General features: G+C 49.9%; 1 protein-coding gene across 3 annotated transcripts in view; it reads left to right on the forward strand.

The window, feature by feature from the left end:
* C5AR1 (complement C5a receptor 1) overlaps nt 1–11,508 on the forward strand; it is a 36,352-nt gene extending 24,844 nt beyond the window's left edge. For all 3 annotated transcript variants that reach the window (XM_064580850.1, XM_054511478.2, XM_045891828.3), the window contains one exon: nt 9,106–11,508. In XM_064580850.1, coding sequence (XP_064436920.1) covers nt 9,169–10,161 — 993 coding nt within the window. In that variant the 5' untranslated portion in view covers nt 9,106–9,168 and the 3' untranslated portion in view covers nt 10,162–11,508. The remainder of the gene's footprint in view (nt 1–9,105) is intronic.

Below are 11,508 nucleotides of genomic sequence, written 5' to 3' on the forward strand. Positions count from 1 at the left end.
CATAAAATGGTCCCAAATACCAAAGGGTATTCAGTGAATAGTCACTCTCCCTTGCCCAGCCCAGCGCCTTGGACTCCTTGCTACGGCCCTCAGAGGCAACTGTAGGCACCAGTGTGTGTTGGATCCTTCCGGAATCAGTCTACAGGTACTCAAGGACAGAGGTGCAGGGAATGAAGTAGGGGGTAGTTTGGCAAGGGGGTCAAATTGAAATAAGCTTCAAATTCTGCTTCTCGTGTGTCACAGGAAGCCTAGAAAAGGACTCATCTTATCTGGGCTTCCTTCTCTTTACCTTGAGGATGGGGATAACAATCCTACAGAATTAGAACCTACATCATAGGCTCATTGAGAGAACTAAATAATATACAGAAAGCTCTTACGGGGATACAGTTGGTGCTCAATGCATGTGACTTGTCTATCCTTTCTCCCCCCTGCAAATAGAAGTACATTCTACACATTAGCCTGCATCTTGCTTTTTTTTTTTCATGACTAATGTAGAGTATCATTAACCAGTATTTATTGAGCGCTTACTGCATGCCAGGCCCTGTGCTATGCTCTTTGCATTTACATCTATGAGGAAGATACTGTTATCATCCCTGAGTATTTCAAGGGAATTCCTTCTTTCTTTATAGTCTACTGGGCTGGTCCATCCACTCTCAATGGCGAATCTTAGTTGTTTCCCATATTTTGCCTTTAAAACCAAAGTTACATCTTTGGCCCAAGTCTGGGTTTCCAGAACTGCAAAGGCTGAGTCCACGGGCATTTTTCTTTTAACGGATCTTGCCACAAGTTATACCAGCTTATAATTCCCACCTACAGAGAGTGTCCGCCCGCACCCTCACCTGCCCATCAAACTCTTTTTTTTTTTTTGCCAAACTGCGAGGCAGTTCACTGCATCCTCCAAGGACCTGGAGGCTTGTGTTTTTCGCGGGGTTTAAAAACTGTGCGTGTCGTGGGGTCACAGACGTCGTGCAATTCAAGAAAATCAATGGGAGTTGAGATGCCCACCCTCACTCTCATATCCCATTTCTCCGAGGATGTAACCTCTGTGGCTCCATGTGGTTCTGTGGGTGGATTATTTAAAGATGTTGTGTGCTTGTAAGAATGGAGAGGGGGATGTTCGGGGCAGGGGGAAGCCCACCTTGCCTCCTGTGTATTTACTGGCTCTGACAGCGTCCCTAAGGGAACCTGTTTTTTCCACTTTAAGGGGGGCATGGTTGGCAGGACTTCCCTTACTGGAAGGATCAGGAGGGATGGAAGGGTCCCCTACCGGAAGCCAGGCAAGGGAGGCTAGGGCCTGGGGCAGAGTTTACGGCGCACCAGCTGCATGACTGTGTCCTTATCATGCCTCTCCTCGGTGCTTTCAAATCCTTCTACTTGGCTTCCTTCTCTCGGCCATGACCCCCCAACGCCCCATCTGTGCTCCCATCTTCAGTGGCCTGGAGCTCCTCCTCAGCTGCTCTCTGTTCCTGCTGCCTCTCATCTCACCTTCTTTCAGCGACCAGAGGGATCTTTCTAAACTGAAACTAACCTAGCCCCTCTGCAGCTCAAGCACCGCCCATGGCTCCCCATGACCCAAGGATAAGATACAAATTCTTTTTTATTTTTATTTTTATTTTTTTTTTATTTGCGAGAGAGAGAATGAGAGACAGAGAGCATGAGAGGGGAAGGGTCAGAGGGAGAAGCAGACCCCCCACTGAGCAGGGAGCCCGATGCGGGTCTCGACCCCGGGACTCCAGGATCATGACCTGAGCCGAAGGCAGTCGCTCAACCAACTGAGCCACCCAGGCGCCCAAGATACAAATTCTTGAGCATGAACATGGCATGGGTGGATCTTCCAACCTCGTCTTGGCCACCTGCCGGCCACGCTGACCTCCTTTCATTTTCTGGTGGGTAGCACATTCCCTGGCTCTCACCTGTGGCTTTGTCTTTGAACGCATTCTCCCCCCACCCCCCACAGTACCGTAGACCTGGTAGCCACTCAGAGAGGGCTCGAGCTCTCAGAAATTCTCTCCTACCTCTGCCACTTGCTACCTGCAGGGAGGACTCGGGAAGCTCCCTTAAACTCTAAGAGGAGCCTCAGTTTTCCCATCTGTGAAATGGAGGTTGCAATAGGAACAACTCTCAGAGGGTTGTTCTTGGATTCAATGAGCTAATGCAGGCAAAGGGCTGAGAACAGAGCTTGACGAAGGTGATTGCTATTCTTGTAAGTACTGTGTCCTCTCCTTCACCCCGTTCTCTGATCCGTGCATGTCTCCTCAGGGCCACCACCCTGTCACTCACGTCACCTGAACAGTTCCACTCTCCTCTTCTTCCCAGATTCTGCTCTGGAGCTCTTCCTGTCCACAATAGACAAGGGCTCTTAAAATGGGCCCATCACGGGCGCCTGGGTGGCTCAGTTGGTAGAGTGTGTGGCTCTTGATCGCGGGGTCATGGGTTCGAGCCCCACGTTGGGGGTAGAGGTTACTTAAAAATAAAATCTTGGGGAAAAAAAACCTGGGCCTGTGAAGTTAGGAGCAATAGTATCCCACGCTTCTGGTTGTTGGGGACTTAAATACTGTTATTGGTTAATTAATGAACTAACACCTGGGAAGGGCTTAGAACAGTGTCTGGTCCCTTCATAGCCCCAGACCTGCCTTGTCCGACTGGGCAGCCACCAGCCGCGTGTGGTTATTGAAATTTAATTAAACCGCCCAAATTAAAAATGCAGGTCCTCAGACACGTCGGCCACCTTTCCCTCACCCAGCAACCACATGTGGCTGGTGGCCACCACCAAGGACAGGCGCAGAACGCTCTATCGGATGGGGCTGCAGCCCGTCCACACCCCGCACCGGGCTGTGCCCTCCATCAAACACTCAGTCCTCACCACTTGGGGGTTCATTCGTCCCTCCTCGTAGACCGCAGCACCCCCACGGGCAAGTGCCAGGTGTGTCAGGGTCCCCAGTTGATTAACATTAGTGCCGTGAAGAATTCTGCCTAGAACTGTGGAACCACAAATTCTTTTGTATTTGCTGTATAATGTCTGTTTCTTGGAATGGACAGTGCACTCACTGGTGTGGTTTTCTCATACAAGAGGAACAAAAATACATACGGTGAAATGCTTCCTTCCAGTGCCTGCCCCCCACCCCCCCGACTGCCCAGCCCCTCCTCCTCCCTCCCTCCCTTCCCCCTCCCCAGGGCCAACCACTGGTACGAGCTTCCTCTCTCTGCCTCTAGAGCTGCTCTGGAGAGAGAGAGAGAGAGAGACAGGTACAGGCTAGAAGCAGAGACAGAGATACACAGGAGGGGAGGAGGAAGAGGGAGAGGAAGAGAGTCTTTTGCCGGTAGCCTGCTTTATGCACCATTTGGTCCTTGCTTTTTCTTATTATTTTTTTAAGATTTTATTTTATTTTATTTTATTTAAAAAATATATATTTTTGTTCTTAAGTAAGCTCTACACCCAAAGTGGGGCTCGGACCCACAACCCCCAAGATCAAGAGTTGCACGCTGCACCCACTAAGCCAGCCAGGCGCCCCTGGTCCTTGCTTTCTAGCTGCCCCCCTAGATCTCGGAGCTCCTTCCACATCAGTGCATCAACACCTCATTCTTTCAGATAGTTGCGTAGCGTTTTGTTGTTCTGGATGTGTCATCCGTCATTTAGCCGGCTAGTCACCTCGTGCTGGACACTCTGGTTATTTCCCATCTTTGTAGGGACGCTGCAAGGGTGAAACTTTTTTTTTTTTAAGATTTTATTTATTTATTTGAGAGAGAGACTGAGATAGAGAGAGTATGGGAGGGAGGAGGGTCAGAGGGAGAAGCAGACTCCCTGCTGAGCAGGGAGCCCGATGCGGGACTCGATCCCGGGACTCCAGGATCATGACCTGAGCCGAAGGCAGTCGCTTAACCGACTGAGCCACCCAGGCGCCCTTTAAAGATTTTATTTATCTCAGAGAGAGAATGAGAGAGAGAGCACATGGGAGGGAGGAGGGTCAGAGGGAGAAGCAGACTCCCTGCCGAGCAGGGAGCCCGATGCAGGACTCGATCCCGGGACTCCAGGATCATGACCTGAGCCGAAGGCAGTCGCTTAACCAACTGAGCCACCCAGGCGCCCAAGGGTGAAACTTTTTAAGCCACTTGCACTGGGAGGATCCTGAAAGCGGCAGGGTGTTAGAATCAGCATTTTTTTTTTTTCCCTGCCCTCATGAAGTCAGGGAAGGGAAAAGGGCCCCATGAGCTCATGCCAGGAAGGAGCTTTGTCAGCTGATGAGAGGAGTAGGGAGCATGAGAACAGGGTGTGGGGACCGATGCTCCCCTTTGGAGTCTGAGTCACTCGGGCAAAAGCTTCATGTTAGGGGTCCAGGGCAGACACACAATACTGAGCAGACCCTAAGGTGCCTAAGGGGGTGGGGGGGCGGGAAAGGGGGGGGCCTGGGGCCTCCTGCTGTGCCTGGCATTAACCCTTTAGTAACTGGAGCATGGGGATTGGGGTGGGTGGGTCCCAGAAGAAAATGGGAAGAAGCCAGGGTGCTGGAGGCAGGGGGGGTGGGGGTGGGGGATGGTAGGGGTAAGGCTCCCAGCAGGGGCTATTTACCAATAGAAATATTTCAACAATTTGAACTTTCTCTTTTGAAAAAATTTCACACTTACAGAAAAATTACAAGAATAATACAAAGAACTCCCATATAGTATAGTTTTTACCCAGATTCTCCAAATTTGCTTTATCAGTCAATCATTTGCCTATCTATCATCAATCTATCGATCTATATATCTATCATCTTTTTTTCTGAACAATTTGAGAGTAAGTGGTAGGCGTCATGCCCTTTGGCCCTCAAATACCTTAGTGTTCATTTCTCAAGACCAATTAACCATCACCGACATGAGCAGAGCACAATTATCATTGTTGGGAAATGTAACATTTGGTGCAATATTATTGTCTGGGCTACAGATTGAGCAAACTTGCTCAGTTGTTCGAATATGCCCTTTGCGGCAAATGGGTTTTTCCTGCTCTGGACTCCAGCCCAGCATGTCACATGGCATTTGGTTGTCCTGCCTGTGTGGTCCCCGTTCGCGAGGAACAATCCCTCACCCTTCCCTTGGCTTCATGAAGCTGGCGTGTGTTTTTTTTTTTTAATTAAGTAAAATTCACATAACAGATAATTAATTCACCATTTTAAACTGTACAACGCAGTGGTGTTTGTAGTACATTCGCTCTGTCATGCAGCCCTGAGCTCTGTTTCCAGAACATCATCATCACCCCCAGAAGATACCTACACTGTGGCCCACCTCGTTCTTTTGGGGCTGAATCCTATTTTATGGCGTGGACCTACCACACCCTGCTCATCCCCATCTCAGCTGACATTGACACTTTCCCTTTGAATAATGATGTAATCCCTGATATAGGTCCCCCAGCAAGGACCCCAGGGCCACCAGCCTGGCCCGCCTTCTGGCAACATAAAGGGACTGAGAAATAAAGAGTGGTTCAGGGAAAGATCTGAGCTCTTCAATCATCATAACACCAAGAAATAATGGTCATATTGGCTGCCCTTTCTTGTCCCCATACTGAGTGCCAGGCACTCGGCTGGCTGGGGGCCCGAACACTGGTCATCTTATATAATCCACAAGGTGGGTGTTTTCGGTGGGTATGAACCAAAGCCTGCAAATCCAGGTGTGCTAAATGTCCAGCTCTGGAGATTTCTGTAGCAGCCATGTCTCTTCCTCTCTGTCTCCTTTCCCTGGGTTGGTGACAAAGTGGCCTTCAGGGATGGGCTAGCTCCAAGGGCCACGGAGCTCACCACCGAAGTTTCTTCCTCTGTCCACAGCCCCTCTTGGAAATGGTCAGGGGCAGCCTGCCCGGGGTTTGCGTGCTAGCCTATATAGGTTTGAATTCCTAACCACATGACCTAGAACAGGCTACTTTACTTTCCTGTGCCTCCGTGTCCTCATCAAGAAAATGGGCACATTAATGGCACCAACTTTTAGGGGGCGTGGCCAGGACTGGAAGAGCTAATGCTATGTCTGGCACATGATAAGTGCTGTCTAAATCCTGGATGCTTCTGTACAATCATTCCAGGGGGATTTTCCTGCTGTGTCTGGTGCCTCTGGGGCACGGATTTGCCTATAATGCTTTCTCCAGCTCAACTGCGACTCACAGACACTTTCTTTCTTAGGGGGGCATGGTATTCTCAGCAGCTCAGCTTGGGAAGAAGTGCTCAGGACCCCTCTACTCTTTATTTTGTCTTATTATGGAAAATTTCAAACACACAGAAGTAGAGAGAATGATACTGTGAACCCTAGTGTACCCATGACCCTGCTTCAACAGTTATCCATGTTTTGCTGTTCTTAGTCACCCACAGTCCTCCCCTCCCTTCCTGTCTCCTGCCTCCCAGCGATTTCTTTTGCTGGAGTGTTTTTTTGAAAAAAAAATTTTTTTTTAAAGATCTTTAAATTTGGGGGGGTGGCATGCCTGGGTGGCTCAGTCAGTTAAGCGTCAGACTCTTGATTTCGGCTCAGGTCATAATCACAGGGTCGTGAGATCGAGCCCCATGTAGGGCTCCGGGCTGGGTGTGCAGCCTGCTTGGGCTTCTCTCTCTCTCTCTCTGCCCCTCCCCCCCCACCTCCTGCTCACATGCATGCATGCGTGCACACTCTTTCTCTAAAAAAGAAAAAAAAGGCTTTAAAAAATTTTTTAAAGTAATCTCCACACCCATCGTGGGGCTCAAGCTTACAACCCTGAGATCAAGCGTTGCATGCTGTACTGACTGAGCCAGCCAGCCAGGCACGCTTCATTGCTGGAGTGTTTTAAAGCAAATCCAAGACATCCTATTTTACTGGCTATGTATCTTTATCCTTTTTTAAAAACATAAACACAAAACCACATCATCCTTAATAAAATTAGCACCGATTCCTTATTGTTGTCAAATACCCACTCCATTTTTTTTTAAAGATTTTATTTATTTATTTGAGAGAGAGAGAATGAGAGAGAGAAAGCACATGAGAGGGGGGAGGGTCAGAGGGAGAAGCAGACTTCCCGCCGAGCAGGGAGCCCGATGCGGGACTCGATCCCGGGACTCCAGGATCATGACCTGAGCCGAAGGCAGGCGCTTAACCGACTGAGCCACCCAGGCACCCCAAATACCCACTCCATTTTTGAGTGTCCCAGGTTGTCTCAAAAATGTCTGATTTTGCAGTTGATTCTTCCAATCAGGATCCAAATGAGGTCTCTGTATTACCTTTGCTTGATATGCCCCTAAATCTCTTTTATTTTTTTTTTTTTAAGATTTTATTTATTTATTTGACACAGAGAGAGAGACAGTGAGAGAGGGAACACAAGCAGGGGGAATGGGAGAGGGAGAAGCAGGCTTCCCGTGGAGCAGGGAGCCTGATGCAGGGCTCGATCCCAGGACCCTGGGATCATGACCCGAGCCGAAAGCAGATGCTCATCGACTGAGCCACCCAGGTGCCCCCCCTAAGTCTCTTTTAATCAATGACAATTTCCTTTCCTTCTTTTTTTTTTTTTTTAACAATGCCATTTATTTGTGGTAATAAACAGACCATTCGTCCTGTAGAGTTTCCTGTGATCTGATTTTGTCCCTGTGGTGTTTTTTATCATGTTCCTCTCTCCCCTGCTTTTCCTGTGGACTGGTAGTTCTGTTTTGTTTCGTTTTGAGAGAGAGAGTGAGCACACGAGAGTGGGGGGAGGGGCAGAGGGAGAGAGAGAATCCCAAGCAGGCTCCACGCCCAGCACAGAGCCCAACATGGGGCTCAATCCCATGACCCTGGGATCACCACCCGAGCCAAAACCGAGACTCAACCGACTGAGTCACCCAGGTGCACCAAGACTGGTAGTTTTTGATCTAGAACCTTGATTAGACTCACATTTGTTCATTTGCAAGAATTACTCATAGGTGGGGCTGTGTCCTTTCTAAAGCATCACATCACATAGAACAGAATGTCCGATTGTCTCTCTTCTCCGGATGCTGAGGTTGATTAGCCGGTTTGGGGTATGAGCCCAGCCTGTTTATTGTAAAGTTCCCAGCGGTCTTTCACCCGAGGGTTTTATCAGATGTTGATGGCCACCATCCAGACCCATTATTTCCTGAATTCTGTAATTCCAGCTGCAGGTATTATTCTTACATTTTTCTTTAAAGGAAGACTTTCCCACATTGACTCTTGCTTTCCCTGAAATGTACCCTGTGCGAAATGGCAGGATAAATGCTTGATTTGTTCCCTTTCTGGAAAAAAGTGACCAATGGGTTTGCTTGTTTTTATTATCATTTTGAACTCATAAATCTTTATATATTAATGTGTTTCATTCCATAACATCATCATCATCATCATCATCATCATCATTATATACTCAAATTGGCTCAATTTTGACTAGGGGTCCCTCCCAGGCTCTCGTGTCCTTTTGACATGTCCCCATCATTCTTTTTGTTTCCCAAGATTTTATTGATTTATTTGAGAGAGAGAGCACAGAGGGAGAGTGAGAGGGAGAAGCGGACTCCCCGCAGAGCAGGGATCCCGATGCGGGGCTCGATCCCAGGACCCCGGGATCATGACCTGAGCCGAAGGCAGACGCTTAACGACTGAGCCACCCAGGCGCCCCTGAGTTTCTTTGGTTCCCCCTTTCCCCTCACTTAAATGTTGTGCCCCAGTATGTGAGGCCCTGCTGAGCCACTGCCTTCTCTGGGGAGCCCCTGCCAGACGGAGCACGGAGCTGCCTCAGTGGGTGGGAGGCAGCAAAAGCGGGTGATGGTGGTGGTGGGTGGCCGTGGGGAAACTACCCAGTAATATCATCTCAGTTTGTCGATGACATTAAAAATAGCTAAGAAGCAGTGTGTCCTGTGTACCGGCCAGTCACAATGGACAGTGACTACAACGTTGCAGCAGGACTGCATTTTAACCATTTGGTTGCTGGATCATAGGGATGTCCAGGGACTTCACGGGGAGGCGACAGGGTGGCCCGGAGACTCCACTCTTATAAGTGGTATGACACCCTAGCTGCCTCTCAGTCCTTAACACCCCCCTTTTCCTGGGGAGGAACCTGGGGCTTCCAGCCACGGAGCTCCGACGGGCCCCTGGCACCTGTCTGCAGACTCATCCTCCTCTTGCCTCTCTGATTCCACCCAGGCCTCCGCGTATTACAGCACCCTGGAGTACCCGGACTATGGGACTGCCACCCTGGACCCCAACATGCCTGTGGATGAGTCTCCCAGCGCCCCCCAGCTGTCTGTTTCCAACACGATTGCCCTGGTAATCTTCACCATCGTCTTCCTGGTGGGAGTGCCAGGCAACACCCTGGTGGTCTGGGTGACGGGCTACGAGGTGCGGCGGACCATCAATGCCATCTGGTTTCTCAACCTGGCAGTGGCCGATCTCCTGTCCTGCCTGGCACTGCCCATCTTGTTTGCCTCCATCGTTCAGTATGGCCACTGGCCCTTCGGCAATGCTGCCTGCTGCATCCTGCCCTCTCTCATCCTGCTCAACATGTACGCCAGCATCTTGCTCCTGGCCGTCATCAGCGCCGACCGCTTTCTGCTGGTGTTTAACCCCATCTGGTGCCAGAACTACCGAGGGGCGTGGGTGGCCTGGGTGGCCTGCAGCGTGGCCTGGGGCGTGGCCCTGCTGCTGACCATCCCCTCCTTCCTTTTCCGCCGGGTGCGCACGGAGCACTTTCCCTTCAGGCTGATCTGCGGCCTGGACTACGGCCCCAGTGGGTTCCCGGTGGAGAGGGGCGTGGCCATCCTGCGGCTGGTCATAGGCTTCCTGTGGCCGCTGGTGACGCTCAGCATCTGTTACACCTTCCTCCTGATCCGGACCTGGAGCCGCAGCGCCACCCGCTCCACCAAGACGCTCAAGGTGGTGGTGGCGGTGGTGACGAGCTTCTTCGTCTTCTGGCTGCCCTACCAGGTGACGGGGATGATGCTGGCCTTGTTCCACAGGAACTCGGAAATCTTCACCTCCGTGTCCAGTTTGGACTCCCTGTGTGTGGCCTTCGCTTACATCAACTGCTGTATAAACCCCATCATCTACGTGGTGGCAGCCCAGGGATTCCACACCCGCTTCCTCAAGTCCCTCCCGGCCACGCTCCGGCAGGTGCTGACCGAGGAGTCTGTGGGCAGGGAGAGCAGGTCCTTCACCCTCTCCACGGTGGACACCCCAGCCGTGAAGAACCATGTGGTGTGAGGGGAGGGTCTTCCGGCCACCGTCTGCTCAGTGCTCCCCCTTTCCCACCTGTCCCTTTGCTCTTGGCCTCTCTGACCCCAGCCCTTGGGTGCTGATGTTTGAGTGAACCCTCCTCCATTCCTTTCCATCTTTTCCAGACTGGTCCTCCCTCGCTTTCAGGATGAACGGGTCCCTCTAGGGAGCCTCAACTTTTCTTTCTGTCCAAGGGCTTTGGAAAACAAGCAGAAACTGGTATTACCCTGGAGCACCCCCAAAGGGCGCCCTGTCTGTCTGCTGGGTGCAGGGGGAGTCGGTGAATAGAACACATTGGATACAGAGAAAACAGACAAATGGAAACAGTCTAACCTTTAAACAATAGTGATGTATTTATTTTACAGAGAGCTGGGGAAAGGAGCCTCTCAAAAGGTATTCTTGTCAAGGACAAAGCAAAATTCACTGGCTAAGCTTTTCTAAGTGAGCTGATTTAAAGACAAGCAGAGAGTTAAAGTGTTACTTAATTGGGTTTTGAGAAAATGCATGAGGTAAAAAGATGTTACAGGGTTCTGGTGAAAAGCAGGTGTTGAGGAAGGCGTGCTGGGAGGGGTTGGAAAACATTGGTTGGGCACCTGGTGGGGGGAAGATGGTCACAGGGAAATTTGACTTTTTACTTTGTTACAAACTGCTTTTTTGTGTGCACTTCTCAAAAAAAAAAAAAAAGAACTTTTAATTTTGCTATCACTGTAGATTCACATGCAGTTGTAAGTAATGATACAGAGGGATCTTGTATGCCCTTGATCTGCTTCACTATGGGAACCTCTTGCAAAATGACGTTATAAGATCACGACTAGGATGTTGACATTGATACACTCGAGGGGCAGGACATTTTCATCCCCACTAGGATCCCTGATGATGCCCTTTGTCAGTCACCCTCACGTCCCTCCACGCTCCCAGCCCTGTCCTGGACCCCTGGCAACCATGATTCCACTCTCCAAATTTGCCCTTTCAAGGAATGCTCTATCAATCATGTAACCTTTTGACTTAAAAAAAACCCAAAAAACAAAAAACTAGTCTGAGGGCCCTGGGTGGCTCAGTCGGTTAAGCAGCCGACTTGATTTCGGCTCAGGTCATGATCTCAGGGTCCTGGGATTGAGCCCTGCTTTGGGAGGAGGGGCTGTCTGAACACATCGTGGAGTCTGCTTAAGATTCTCTCTCCCTCCCCCACTGCTCTTTCCCCTGCTCATGCATGCTCTCTCTAAAATAAATAAATAAATCTTAAAGAAGAGAAAACTAGTCTGCAGCACTTGAATAATGAAAATTAAAAAAAATAAGCATTGTAACGTTGTGTTATTTATAAATGACTTTAAAACA

Source organism: Mirounga angustirostris, unplaced genomic scaffold (assembly GCF_029215605.1).
Source record: "Mirounga angustirostris isolate CCGP_5_RB_7025 unplaced genomic scaffold, mMirAng1.0.hap1 SCAF_16, whole genome shotgun sequence".
Lineage (NCBI taxonomy): Eukaryota > Metazoa > Chordata > Mammalia > Carnivora > Phocidae > Mirounga > Mirounga angustirostris.